This window comes from Camelus bactrianus, chromosome X (assembly GCF_048773025.1).
Source record: "Camelus bactrianus isolate YW-2024 breed Bactrian camel chromosome X, ASM4877302v1, whole genome shotgun sequence".
Lineage (NCBI taxonomy): Eukaryota > Metazoa > Chordata > Mammalia > Artiodactyla > Camelidae > Camelus > Camelus bactrianus.
The window spans coordinates 58,083,785-58,097,615 of NC_133575.1; the positions used below are offsets into that span (position 1 = coordinate 58,083,785).

Consider the following 13,831-nt stretch of genomic DNA (forward strand, 5'->3'; position numbering starts at 1 on the left):
AGTATAGGACTTAAACAGTCCTTCTTCCCAAGGTGAGAAAAAGGTTGCCTATAGCAATAGCAAGCAATTTGTTCAATGCACTTTTCCAAGTCATAGCACACAGCAAACATTTGCATGGCACACTTGGGTGAATTAATGATACTACTTAGCTAGGAGGCGATCTTTCCTGACACTTCTGCAATTCCTGGTCCTGCCTGGCGACTCTAGGGTTAAGGAACCCATTTCTCTCTACCATGTTATCCATTTGTGGCAGCTGTGAGACCCACCAGCATTAGTTTAAAGCTACAAGGCCCACTTGAGCTTTCTGCCACACCACACTCACTTCCCTTGCTGATCCAACCTCAGTAGTGCAGGGAACCCCGACAACTCAACAGAGTGCCTCTATGGTGAGCACCACTCCTCCTTCCTCGCCTCTCCCTAAGAGTTCTATCATCAGGCTACAAGCAGTTGGCAAACCCATTACTGAGATAACATCTCTGACTCAGCTTCACAGAGTATATCCAAAATGTCCACATGACATGGTGCACTGAAACAAAGACATAGACTTTATTTAGGCACAGATATATTTCCCAGCAGGGAAGGAAGAGGTTTAAAATCACTACTTCCTGGGGCAACTGGTTTCTGTGTACTTCTGATAGGAAGGTGGGGAGTGGGGTGGGGGACTGGGTCACAGCATTAAGGCACAAGAAGCTCACCAATGAGGAGGAGCTAGGCAGGAAGAAGAGAGGGGAAGGGAGGTCTTAGAGGAAGAAGAAAAAGAGGAAAGAGAAGGGTCCTTGAGGAAGGTCAAGGAGGAGGCAGAGAAGGGAAAGGAGGAGGCAGCTTAGGAGGAAGCTGGCCTCAGATCATGTACTAGGTTGACCATGCCAGGCATCCCTAGGCCTGGGTTAGTTCAGCAGGGCCTACTCCAGAGGAAGAAGTTGCAGCGGGAGGAGGGGTCAGAGGGAGGACCCTGGGGCCTGGCACACATGTAGAAGTGACGACCCCGGTTGGGTCCTGGCTTCTTCACAGTTCGCATTACACACGGCTCCCTGTGGCCCTCACAGAGGGGCATGGGCGAGGGCCCCCCAAGTAGAGATTTCCAGAACGAGGTCTGTACCTCCTTTGCAACCTTGGCCTCTGAAGCCTTGGGCTGCCCCTCCACCACATTGGCCATCACCTCCTCTTCTGAGGTCCTTGGGGTAACAAGGGCACCCAGGTTAGGAAGCTCCAAGTTAGAAGAAGCTTGGGGATGGGTGGAGGATGGCTGGAAGTAGCTCATCAATTTCTTTTGGCCTCTAGTGGTGCCAGCTTGACTTGACCGAGACCTGGCTGAGCGCACGCGGGCTTTGTTTTGGCGCACCTGCGCCTGGGTTTGATTGGTGAGCTGCAGCGCTGACTGCTTGAACTCAGGATCTTGCTCGAGATGAACTAGGAAACGAAGGATCTTGAGCTGGGTGCCTGCAAACTCGGGGAGGAAGCGGGTGCACAGAGGTGGGCACTGTTTTGCCGGCACAGAGGACACACTTAAGACTGCACCCACAGGGCAATGGTCAGAGCCCATCACCTCAGGCAGCAAGAAGGAAGCCTGAAAGGTGTCTATGACCAGGGTCCTGTCCCCCAGCACATAGTCAAGCCGGGAGCCATAGTTCAGATGGCGGGCGCCACTGACCGTTGACCAGCAGGTGAAGGCCCCCTTCTGCTTTGGCTGGAAGCAGCGGTAGCTATCAATGAAGGATCCCGTATAGGAACCAGCCTGGCACCCCAGGTTACTAAGCAAGCCGTCCATCCACTTGCGCCCTGGGTCCTCTTCAAAGCATTCCTGGGGAAGGAGGAGGGGGACAAAAAGAGAGGCAGAACTAAAGGCCTAGAACTGGAAGGGACCTTGACTAACTGCTTCATTTTACAGATAAGAAAATGTGGTTGTTCCAAAGAAGACTGCTTAAGGTCACAAAGCCCAGAACTGGCAGAGCTGGGATTCATTTTCCATCCTTACTGATTTAAAATCCCATGCTTGTTTTTCCTTCTGCATCAGGCTACATTTACCTTGCACTGGGCCATAAACCCCAAACCTGAAAGCTTGTTGTTTGCTTAATCAAAGCAATTATCAGAACTGCTCACCAAAAGAATGGAAAATAGGAAGTTAAAAGTAGTCAGCTCCAGGAAGCAGGGCTAGGTTAGGAGTTAAGAAGACTATTGCCTTTTACTTTAAACCCTCTGGTACTATTTGGCTTATCCTGTGTTTGTCAAAGCCCTCACTGACCACTTCCCCTTCCTGAGCTGAGGGGCTCCAGGGATTCAAGTCTGAATATTTCCTTTGGCTCTGATCCCTAATTCATCATCCATCCAATCCACTTACCCACTCATTCAATGCCACAAATGTTCAAAGAACACTGATTATGTGCCAGGCATAATGCTAGGAACAAGGCAAGACCCTGATCTTGTCCTGGGGTCCAAGAAGACTTTCTTTCAGGAAGCGATCTGGAGCTGAGACGTGAAGGCTGAGTAGGTGTAACCCAGGCAAAGGGTATTACAAATTGAGAGAACAATTTCTGTGATGGGCCTGTGGAGGGAGGGGGCAGTGCATGCAAAAGACTTTAGGGGCAACCAGACTGTGGGCCAGAACACCAGCAGGAGAGGACTATCACAGTCCATACGAGCAAGAGATGATGGTCACTTAAGACTAGGCTGGTGCCAGAGGAGACAAAATGAAATTAAGAGCTGATTTGGAGCTAGAATCAACAATAGTCACTGATCAATTGAATGGGGAAGGGGGAGGTTAGAGAAGACAGAGAATACTAACACCAACCAAGGCGATGATGGTGCTATTTAGGGAGATGAGACTAGAAGAGCCAGTCTTGTGGGGAGTGGACATATTCTGCTATTTTGGAAATACTGTGTTTGTCATGTGATCTGGTACCATTAGTTCTCTTTTCCTGGAAAAAAGAATGCAGGAGATTCACTTGAGGCATTAAGATATTTCTGATCTAAGAAGAGAAGGCATAAAGGTACCTGACAGTATCATAGGAAGCAGCAAGAACAGACTGAGTAAACACCCGATGAGGAATAAGGTAGGGAGGACTAAAGGCTCACACTTTGTAATATCCACTCCCTTCCCACCACACCACCACCACGTTTCTCTCAATATCTCATTTCTGCTCATTTTCCCAGCTGGGAGCCACATCCACATCTATGTTCATGTGGCTCTTCTGCAAACTAATCAAGGAATCTTCCTACAGCCTCTTCTTTGAGCCAAGCCTAGTGCTGAGTTGGACCGTGACAGCCTAAATTACTGATCCCTCCTCTCATGAGGCAAGCCAAGATGAGAACTGACTTATAGATTCTACAGCAGTCGTTCTCAACTCTGAATGTACAATAAAATCAGCCTGGGAGCTTTTAAAACATACTGCTACCCTGGCCCCACACCCCACAGATTCTGATTTAATTGGTCTAGGGTTGAACCAAGGTATTGATATTTTTGTAAAAGCTCCTTGTTCTAATGTGCTGTCAGGGGTTGAGAACCATTGTCCTAGAGGAACTCTGAGATGAGAGGTTCATATAAGAAAAAAAGACAGAAGGGAGGGGATGCCCACCAATTCAGAAGACAGTGAGAAAAGCTAAAATAAGAATAACTTTTTTCAATGGGCAGAGAGGAGATGACTTGGCTAAAGTGGACAGTGTGTAGAGGTACTGAGGATGGAAATGGAGAATGGGCACAGACAAGAAAGATCCTTGAATGCCAGGACTGGGCGTTTCCTCTGCATCACAAAGGTGGCAGGGATGTATTGAAGGTTTGCAAACAGGAAACAGTGTATTGGGGAAATGATCAAGGCAATGTGGAGTTTAAGGCCCTCAAAATCTGACCCTTAAAGGATTCTCCATCCCCATCTCCTGCTACTCACCTTCCTTCCCATGTCACCCCCTAACAAGAACAAGATTTGCAGTTCCCTGTGCACACCAGGCAAATTCTCACCATGCAGCCTTTGCTCATCACACTAGAATGTTTTGCTCCCCACCCTACCTCAAAGCTCTGTACTACTCATTAAGATTCAGCCATTTTCAGATGTCTCCCCTGATGTCCAGGCTGGCCCAGGAATCCCATTGCCAGGCTCTCCTAACCTCCTGGGTTGTTATCTCGGCCTCATCCCTGAAAACATCACTCTATAATTTGCCAGTCATGTGTCCATATTCCACTATCGTGCTGAGAGCTCTTGAGGGGCCAAGAGCCAGAACTGACTGGTAAGTGAGTCCCCAGCACAATCTTTAGTGCTTTGAGAATAGAATTTCAAACTAAGCTCTGCTTTTCCATGAAGAAAGCTTGCCCCTGGGCCAAAAAAACCAACATTGGTTGGCTAGCTGAACAGAACCATAGTCAGGAGTATGGTCAAAGGCCTAGAGGGAACCTTACCAGGTTGGCTGCATCCCAGTGGTCAATGGGGCGGTGGGCTGTATTCAGGTCACCCAGAATGATAACATGGCTGAAAAACATAAAATGAATGTCAAAAAAGGGAAGCAGCAGTCCTGGCCCATCTACTTTCTCCTGGGTCCAAGAGCTCAGATAGGCCACTTTCCACACTGAGGCTAAAATAAGAGCCAAAAGCAACTAATGGTAGCCTACCTCTCCAATCTTCCTAATAACCTTGATACCTTTTATACCTGACCAACCCAAGTCTGATCTCCAAAGGTGATACTGTTCCTTTTTTGACATGAGTGTCACTGATCTCTACCTAACAGCATATTTCTGGTCCTTCAAAGATGAGCTCAGGTACCATTCCCTCTAGGAAGTGTTCTTTGATAGTCTAACCCACCCTCACTTTCCTAGCCCTCCCTGGGACAAGACCTTTCATTTGTTCCCAGACACTTTACCTTCCTCATCTCATTTCATCCTTAAAACTATTCTGTGAGGCAGGGATTCATACACTTATTTTACAAAACAGAAAACAGAGGGAGGACTAGTCTTGGGGCTCATAGCGAATGAAAGGAACCAAGATAAGTGCTCAGAGGTATCTGAATACAAAATCTGTATTTGTGTCACTTGACCTGGTCCCTCACAGCTCTTAGAGAGCAGGGCCTATTCTGGTGGGTATGCTGGTGTCTATAACTAGGCTGTGAAGGAACTCAAAAGACAAAGATCGCACAACCCTTCTAATGGGGCTGGGCACCCAGGACAAGCTCAAAGAAGCCTTGCTGCCCAGGTTTGCAGTACCTGCCAGCCGCCAGGAGGGCCTCTGCTCGAATCTGCAGCAAGCGATAGAAGCGCATCTTAAACGTGAGCCGCTCAGGCTTCCCAGGGTCCGCATGGGGGCAATACACGTTGATTAGGGTCAAGGTCTTCTCCTTCCCTTCCCATGTGCTGGGGAGAAGAGAACCAGCACCGCAAAAAAAGGGTCATTTCCAAGTCACCCTTCCCTTCCCCACACTGTGTGATTGCCACTTAATGGTTGTCCATGGAATGGAAGTAAAGGAAAGGAATAGAGAAACATGAATGAACTGGCATTCACAGGACTTGGGGACTGACTACAGATGAAGCATCAAGGATGACACTCAGGTAAACCAGGTGATGGTACTGTCATTCACAAACATAAGACACCCAGAAAGAGAAAAACCTGGGGCGGTAAGTTCAACATTGGCTAACTTGCTTTTGAGATGCCTGTGGTGCCTTCCAGCTAGCATCACCCCCACCCTCGTAGAGACAGAGAACTCAAGGCTCAGAGGAGAACATGGTTTGTCCTGAGGAGGTAGCCCAGCCCAGACTAAAGTCCAGGAAAGGCAAATCTGGGAAGTTTTCCATGGTGAGTGCACGTTTATAAGGCAAGCCTTAGAATCGCCACATTCAGAGTCAAACCAGCAACGCTGGTGGAAGGAGGAAGTAGGCTATTACCGGATCTTGTGCTGGGTGAGGAGGGCCCGGCCCTCACTATCCAGAGCCCGAAGCTCCTCTTGGGTGAACTCATCCATGTTTCCGTAGCAACCCACATCCCCATTCTGAGTGGCAAGTAGGCCACTCAGGCCTTCTTCAGCAGCTACTGGGGTAGCACTGTCCTTACAGAAGGTGGCAACACCTAGAGACAGAGAGGGTACTCTGAGCAGGCCTGGCAGCCAACAGCCTGTTGCCCCCGCACGGGTCACCTGACTCATCTTCATTGAGTGTGGTTCTACTGACAACTCTCTCAACTCAAGAGCCATGGATGCCTGGGGCAACTCTATTCCAACCCTGCAGTCTCAGTTCCTTCATCTAGAAAAACCACAGATTAATAACAGCTAATATTCTAAGTGTTTTACGTCGATACACAGTAAGTGCTCAGAAAGTGTTAGCTATTATTATTATTATCACATGGATTAATTAGTGTAATCTTTGTAATAGCCCTAAGAGGTAGGCATTATCCCCATTTTCCAGCTGAGGAACTTGAGGCATAAAGAGGTTAAGTCACTGGTCAGAGGGTACACAGCTAGGAATTGAGCTAGGATTCAAACCCAGGCAGTCTGTCTGGTTCCAGAGCTCATACAATTAACCACCACACTATTGTGCTTCTGAGGTCCAATATGACACATAAAAATTATCACTCATATAATTTGATGTGGTCTTACTGTTGTGGGCTAAAAGCCTATGTTTCTTATTACCTTAAATATTGAAAATCCTTTCCCACATGTCTCCATCACTAATTTAAAGTCCCCAGAAAACCGCATTTACCGGAATAGCCACTGCGATTGCGGCTGAAGCTGAAATAGGAGTTATAGCCCTCAATGATAGCCAGGGGCTCTGTCAGAGCATCTCCTGGAAAAAAAAAAAAAGATGTCAGATTGTAAAATTATGTCAGAGATGATAGGATCAGGACTAGGACCTAGGACACACAAAGGCCTGGAATTACAGCTGTAGGCTAATTACTTGCACACATCAAAGCGAGAGTAGGAAGGAAAAATTAAGTATCTATGATTAGAAGAGGAGCTAAAAAGGTGGGGACTAGAGAGGGAATTGATATCAGAATTACAAGAAGGCAGAAGACTACAGAATGGGAGGTGAAGAATTAAGAGGCTAGGCAACCAGGTGACTGGAGGGAGCTGGGGGTGGGAAATGGAGATACGGGAGAGAGAACTGGGAATCTGAGGTTGGAGAAGGAGGTAGGAGAGAGAGGGAGTTAGAGGATCTGAACTGAGGATGGAGGGAAAAGTAGGTAAGGGGTCTCAGAGCTGGAGTGGGAGAGAGAAGGAATCAGGGGGTTCAGCTGGCGAGGGAGAGGGAATTAGAGAGTCTAAGCTTGGAGTGGGACCTGAGGTAGGAATGATGAGAGGCTCTGAGCTGGGGAGGAGAAATGGAGGTAGAAATAAGGGGAACTGAGAATCTGAGACGGAAATTTAAAAAGGAGGAAATTAGGGGAGAGGGTATAGCTCAGTGGCAGAATGCGTGCTTAGCATGCACGAGGTCCTGGGTTCAATCCCTAGTACTTCCATTAAAACAAACAAACAAACAAACCTAATTACCTCCCCCCAAAAAAGCTTTAAAAAATAAGAAGGGGGAAATTAGGGAGTCTACGCTTGGGGTAATGATGAGGTGGGAATTAAAGTATATGAGCTGGGGGCAGAAAGGCGGAATTAGAGGGGTCTGACTTGGAAGTGGGAAATGGACAGTGGGAGTGTGTAGGGAGAGTAAATTGGGGGACTGAGCTGGGGCAGGAGAATGAGTGGGAATTAGAGGATCTGAAAGAAGATGGAGACTGCAAGGAGGGGAGAAAATTAAGGTTCTGCTGAGGCCAGGAGACGAAATGAGAATCTGGAGATCTAGCTGGAGTGAGAAATTGAGAGGAGGGGATCAGGATTCTGAACTGGCTCTAAGGAGAGGACTCCAAGGATAAAGTAATGGGAAAGTGAAATAAGATGGAGCAGTGGGAAAAGTTAGTGGAAAAGGGAAAGTATGGTAGGGGTCCTGAATTCTTGAGCTCTTACTGGTCACTTTGGTCTCCTGAAGACAGACGATGTCGGCATCTAGTTTGTCTAAAATATGCCCCACGGCCGTGGCGGTACAGTTGCTGGGCTCCTCGTATCCCACCCCTTGCAGGGGGCTCCGGATCCCATTGATGTTCCAGCTCACCACACGCAGCATCTTCACAGCGAGTTACAGCACCTCTTGGCCAGCGCCTAACGTGGGCGCGAGCGCAAAACTGGACAGCCCCCAAATCGGCGAGTCCCGGCCTTCCGCGCGCGCATTTGCGCAGGCGTGCTCCAGCTTGCCGCGAAAGTGTCGGACGTACGTGGGCGGGACTTCAAGACCCTCAGTTTTCATTGGCCAGAGGAGCGGAAGCTGAAGGGGGCAGTGCGGTCGCCGAGGAGGAATGAATGGTGAGAGAAAGGTCCTTAGCTGGGCTCCTCCTCCTCCCGCAGAATAGTGGCCCACGCACCTGATTCTGACTGCGTTTCTGCTCTACTCAAAAGTCCCCTCGGTGCTTTTTCGATTACTTAAAATGGGATTTAATCACTTTCTAAGCAGCGGAACCTTGAGCGGAACCGAGTAGCTACCGAAGCCCCGCCCCTAAGGGTCAGACCGCACCCCTAGGTGCGCAGAGGAATGCGGCGCAAGCGCCCTGGGAGTGGCTGTCGTAACAGTGGGAGGGGTGGCGCTGTAAGGGAACATTGCGGCTAGAGGAGGGAGCAGTTAGAAGCGCTCTAGTGAAACAAGGCTTAAGAGAGGACGTCTGGCTTTATTGGGCTGAGGGAGGGGCAGGGGAGGCTTTATCAAGTGCACCCTGTAGCAATTATTTGTCTTGGGCCTTTATAGGGCCGTAGCATCCTTTAGGACTTGGCCTGACAGGTACTTTCTCTTGGCTCCATTTCTCAGATGAGTAAAATCAAGGTCCAGAAAATTTAAGTAGGCTACCCAAGTTCCAGAGCAGCACTATCCCCCGATATAACGCATGGTTCTTCCATAAACATTGTATCATTTCATTATCAGGACAACACTGTAGGGGCACTGAAGCTAAGTAAGAGAGTTTCAGTGAATCCACCCCAATTTCACAGAAGTAGTAGAGCCAGGATTCAACACCCTATCTTAATTAAATCAAACTCCTGAGTAAGTTTTCCTAACCACCCACGCACCTCCCCGGTTACATCTTGTCCTCTGCATCCCCACAGTATGTTGTGGTCCGTTCTGTCACAGCACTTATCACATTGTACAACTACCACTGATTTCTACTTCTGTTACCATACTACCAGCAGCCTGAAAGCAATGGCCATATCTGATTCATCTTGTTAGCCCCATCCCCTAATATAGGGCACAGTATATATTAGGAGTTAATAAATTTTTGTTGAAGTAATGAACAAATTCAGGTTAGTGACTTGTTTTTGAGAACATAAAAACAGAAATAATAGACATGCCAGATGTACAGGGTAAAGCATAACTTTGCAACCTTAGGTTCCTCACCCAGAATTGCAGCGTAATTATTTTTTTCCCCAGAATTCCATAGCCTCAGAGCCATCATTCTCAATGTCTGCAGGAAAGACCCAAAGAGCTGCTTTTTCTCCTGGAGAACTTAAAGGTTACATTCCAGTTGTTGCCATCAGCAAATAGCCCTGCAATTTAAATTAAAATGTTGGTGCTTTAAGCTTTTTGTGTGTGTTTTGGTGGTTATTGGCTCAGGATTGAGTCCCAAGAGTGGGATAATTAGGACAAAGGAAATGAAAATTTTCATTGCTCTTGCTTCATAGTACCAAATCACGTTCCAGTAAGGGATCATGCCCATTTACACTGAAGACCAATCTGAAACAGCCCTAAGGAAATCCAGATCTTGCCTGCTTCCATTGCTGATTTTAATTTCCCCATTCTGCAGTAGCTTGTTAATATTAGTTCTGACCTTTGGGGCAAGGTGAACACATGGTTGGCCTGAAGAGAAAAGGCTCCGGGTGACTCAGGAACTTCTTTGGCTACTACAGCAGCTGATATTTCAACAGCGGGCACACACCCCATCTTACCAAGGGTACTTCCCCGGCCTTCCCAGGGAACCAACGAGCGCTTCCAGACTCCCTCTTTGATGCCATCCTCTGCAACTGCTTTGGGGGTCTAAATGCAAGAGAGCCGTGTATTGGATAATTAGCGATGGAAGAAAGAACCTCTAGGAGAACAGGTAGGTGGGACAGAAGGAAAAATAGGAGCCAACACAACCCTAAATCCATTCTTTAGGCTCTCTGGAAAGTTTTCTTGGAATAGGTGGTCACTTGAAGTGTGCATTAAAGGGTATGGAAATTTTTTCTTTAAAAATAAAGGGTATGGGAAGTTGGGGAAAATATGATTTTTATATGTAATTATCTAGTTTCTGTCCATTCTAAGCTGTCTTTGTGGGACACTGGCCCAAAGGGCAGTTCCCTAGCACCTTTAGAATTCTCTCTAACTTGAACTAGTCCAGGTTTGAATGAGCTGGATGATAGAGATTATATCTCTTACCTCCTAACTGGTGTACAAAGTAGGGCTGGTATGCTGTGGCCCTTTGAACAAGCTGTTTAGCTTCTCTGGGCTTCACTAGCCTCCTCACTAAAATAGAAGTTAAAGTCTCTAGCTTATTTCCCTCAGAGGACTGTTGCAAGGTGAAGAGGAGTAGGAGGACAGGAACCAAAGCTCTTTGGAAATATTTCAGGACTTCTGTGCTCTGTCTTAGTGATCCTACTTCTTCTGTAGCCTCCACAGGCAATACTACCCACAACCCTCCAGCTATACTTCTTCCTGAATGACTATGGTGTATGGAGATCTACTCCTAGGACTAGGATAGAGTAATCCTTGGGCCCCAGTCATGGAACTGAAAGTAGTGGGAGGATGGTGAGGTAGGGCAGTGGCTAAGAAGGAAGTGGATCCTAGGCTGCTGCCATAGAGGTCCTGATATTCTCATATGGGCACCTGACCTATAAGCATGTGGCCAATCTCTCCTTTTCACCCTAACTCCAAACAAATGCATTCACACCAAGAATCCACTCACTCCAAGAATTACCAATAGGAAGACCCCATTTGTGATTTTGTTGCCCATCAGTACTGTCTTGATACTGCTTTTAATGGGATTCTTCCGTACACCCCATTCTTTGGGAAAATAATCAGGATCTGTGGGCCTCAGGAAGTCACACTTAATGCTTTTCCTGTATAGAGTTAACCCCATACTAGAATTTGTGGCTAGTTCTTAGTCTCAAGTGAGTCTCTGATACTGAGTGAACTTTATTTTCTGTAACCAGTTAAGTGCATCTTTCAGAGAGCAGGGCAGTGGGGTGGACTTCATTCTTTTGTTTATTCTGTTCTGCCCCATTCCAGGTGGAGAAACCTTCTAGATCCTAATACCACATTCTACCTTCAGACCAATTTAGTTCCCCCACTCAGTTCCCTGCATAGCTCTTTTTTTTATAACATTTACTTTATTGAAAGGGGATTATTTGTCCACATGTTCATCTCATCTAGGGCAGAGAGATGTACATTGTACAGACACTCATTGGGCAAATGTCTCTTCTGTGCCAGGGCCTGAGCTAGACACCTGGAAACATAGATTACAGATAACTGAGATCCAGTCTCCATCCTTAAGGAGCCCAGAGTCTACTAGGAAAGTAGACTGGTAAAACACTGGTGGATACTTGCTCAGATAGACAGAAGCATATAGGCAACATGAGAACCAAAAGCCAAGGATACAGGGAAGGCTTCCCAGAGGAGGCAAGCATTGAGCCCGGCCTTGAAGTGAATCAGATTTCATTGAGAATGGAAGGGAAAAGAAGGTATTCCAGGCTGAGCAAAGGCCAAGAGGCAAAAAAGTACACAGTAAGTTTGGGAGCCCAATGAGTCAGCTGGTACAGTTTAACCATGGAGATCTAAGACATGGCTGGAGAGGTAGGTTTGACTGAGGAGTGCCCGGGCTGAGGCCTTTTGGTAAAGCCTGTTTAATTCTCCTGCTTCTGGGATCAGAATTGATAACAGTGGTTTAAGCACGCACACACACACACACACACACACACACACCCCTAGTTCCGGGCAGTTTTAAGTTGGGTTTTGAAGCCTGGACCCCATGTTTACCTTTTGGATCTTGACAAAAGCCCGCTAGTCTCCTATCTCAGATTTCCTGCTGCTAAAATTATCTTCCTGCCTCTTGGCAGGGTCATGAGGACAAAATTGTAAACATAGAAGAGGGGTTCATGTGACTGGATTGATTACCTTGGACAAGCCACTTTCCCTCCCTAGACCTCAGTTTCCCTGTGAGGCTAGTGAGAATGTTTAGAAGGAGCAACTATGATAAATAATATGTTTTTTTGTGGGCCAGGGAAAACATACATGTAAAGGGTTATTATTAAGATTATTAGAGTTAACAGAGTGATACCAGTTAGGTGACTTATTAGGATTAAGAGAGTTGTATCTTCCAAAGTCTAGTTCTAAGACTCTAAATGTTTTAAGCTAATCTGGAAGACCACATCCTTAAATAAAGCTAGATTGATCAATTAATCAAAGGGAAAAAAGAACCTAGACTGGGAGAAATCAGGTCCCCATTGTTCTACTCCTGACTTGGTGACTTAATTTGCTATAGGACCTTAGGAAAATAATTCCCCTCTCTAGGCCTCCATTTTCTTACCTGAGAGGGTTGGAAAAAAATGATTTCTAGGGGGCTTCAGTCTCACAAAAGAGTGAGAGTGAATTAATCTTTTTAATTGATTTATATGAGCTCTTTATTTATTATAAACATTAACTTTTTGTCATAACATTGTAAGTTTCCTTTACAGAGTGTTTCCTGAATGCTCAGCATTACATTAGAAGCTGCAGATTAGTCTAAGAGGCGATTGATCTTTTACAATCACAGTGTTAGGTAATATATATTGAACATTTCCCAGATTGCCTTACATGTGTTAACACACTGAATCATCAACAACCCTAAGGGAGTAGGTACTCTTATGAGATGGAAAACTCAAGGCACTGAAAAGTTAAGTCTTCTGCCCGGGGTCTCATAGTAAAGGGCAGAGGTGGAATTCCACTCAGTAGTATGGCTCCAGAGCCCATTGCTTTGAACCACTGTGATCTACTGCCTCAGTAGGTTCATTTAGAAGGGCAGGCTCTGAAATATATTGAAAGTTTGGTATGATTTAAACACAAAAACTGGAGGGAATCCAACCCTTGTGTAGACTAGGACGCTGAGAATGTATTTTAGGGAACTTCTTAAAAGGCAAAGTGGAGCTGAGAACACTGGAGGGCAGGGATTAGAGATTTCTATCCCCCAAGAGATTGCCCCTGTATAGCCCAGCTTAGTGGAGGAAATTGAGCTTCCTGGTAGCCAATCACTGGAGGTTCATCGGGGGTGGGAAGGTTGCAAAAGAATGAAATAAGAACACACTTGGACATCTTCCAGGTAAGCTATGCTGTTAGATGAGTTCTGTACATAAAAGTCTCAAAACAACCAGGGGGAGGGGAGAGGGTAAAGGGGAGACATTTGGGTAGGATGACTCTGGCCTATGGACTTGTCCTACTTTGAGGCCATTGCTCCCTACTCCCCACACTCTGCCTGCTACAGCCTCCACCCTAAGCCACATAGCTTGGCATGAAGAACTTTAGCTGGGTTCTGGGTCAGATCACGATCCCTTTTTCCCTAGAGCACCTGATGGCAGCTGGCAGTCACATGGGCAGTGCTTACCATCTCTTCCCCTAGCAATGTCTGCATTCACTCCTCTTCCCAAGGTGTCAGGTTTACTCTGATTTATTTATACTTGGCTGGAGAGAGCATAAAGATGATCAGATAGTGCCCATCTCTCCAGGAGTGCCCTGGGCAGCACATTTTAGGGGAGAGAGAGACCCTTTGCTAGGAAAGGTAGCAGAATTCTGGGGAACACAAGGGTTGCAATGCCAATTTGGGTGGGGGTG

General features: G+C 46.7%; 2 protein-coding genes across 17 annotated transcripts in view; one reads left to right on the top strand and one right to left on the bottom strand.

The window, feature by feature from the left end:
- Positions 1-522: 522 nt before the first annotated feature.
- APEX2 (apurinic/apyrimidinic endodeoxyribonuclease 2) lies at positions 523-8,412 on the bottom strand. Of its 2 annotated transcripts, XM_010955747.3 has the most exons (6): positions 7,921-8,412; positions 6,671-6,754; positions 5,861-6,041; positions 5,186-5,332; positions 4,388-4,457; positions 523-1,801 (listed from the first exon to the last, which is right to left on the bottom strand). In XM_010955747.3, exons 1-6 carry the CDS (start codon positions 8,075-8,077, stop codon positions 893-895), a joined length of 1,548 nt encoding a protein of 515 aa, XP_010954049.2. In that variant the 5' UTR covers positions 8,078-8,412; the 3' UTR covers positions 523-892. The 2 variants fall into 2 exon arrangements, with proteins under 2 accessions (XP_010954049.2, XP_074216070.1); XM_074359969.1 differs by lacking the exons at positions 5,861-6,041; positions 7,921-8,412 and having other exon boundaries at positions 6,671-6,753.
- Positions 8,413-9,705: 1,293 nt separating this feature from the next.
- PFKFB1 (6-phosphofructo-2-kinase/fructose-2,6-biphosphatase 1) overlaps positions 9,706-13,831 on the top strand; it is a 53,499-nt gene continuing 49,373 nt past the window's right edge. For 4 of the 15 annotated variants that reach the window (XM_045517179.2, XM_074359720.1, XM_074359715.1 and 1 more), the window contains exon 1: positions 9,710-10,091. Coding sequence is in view for 1 of the 15 variants with exons in the window: in XM_074359716.1 (XP_074215817.1) it covers positions 10,064-10,091 (28 nt within the window). In the remaining 14 variants the exon portion in view is untranslated. Of the gene's footprint in view, positions 10,092-13,831 lie in introns of all 15 variants that reach the window. The other 11 variants (XM_074359713.1, XM_074359714.1, XM_074359716.1 and 8 more) reach the window with 6 other exon arrangements.

Bases quoted from the DNA above. Each gene is read 5' to 3' on its own strand.
- APEX2 (XM_010955747.3), bottom strand. From the start codon at position 8,077: ATGCTGCGTGTGGTGAGCTGGAACATCAATGGGATCCGGAGCCCCCTG. The intron at 5,333-5,860 runs GTAATAGCCTAC...TCTTCTCCCCAG, and splicing joins CTCACCCAGCACAAGATCCG to CACATGGGAAGGGAAGGAGA. The intron at 4,458-5,185 runs GTACTGCAAACC...TATGTTTTTCAG, and splicing joins GCCCTCCTGGCGGCTGGCAG to CCATGTTATCATTCTGGGTG.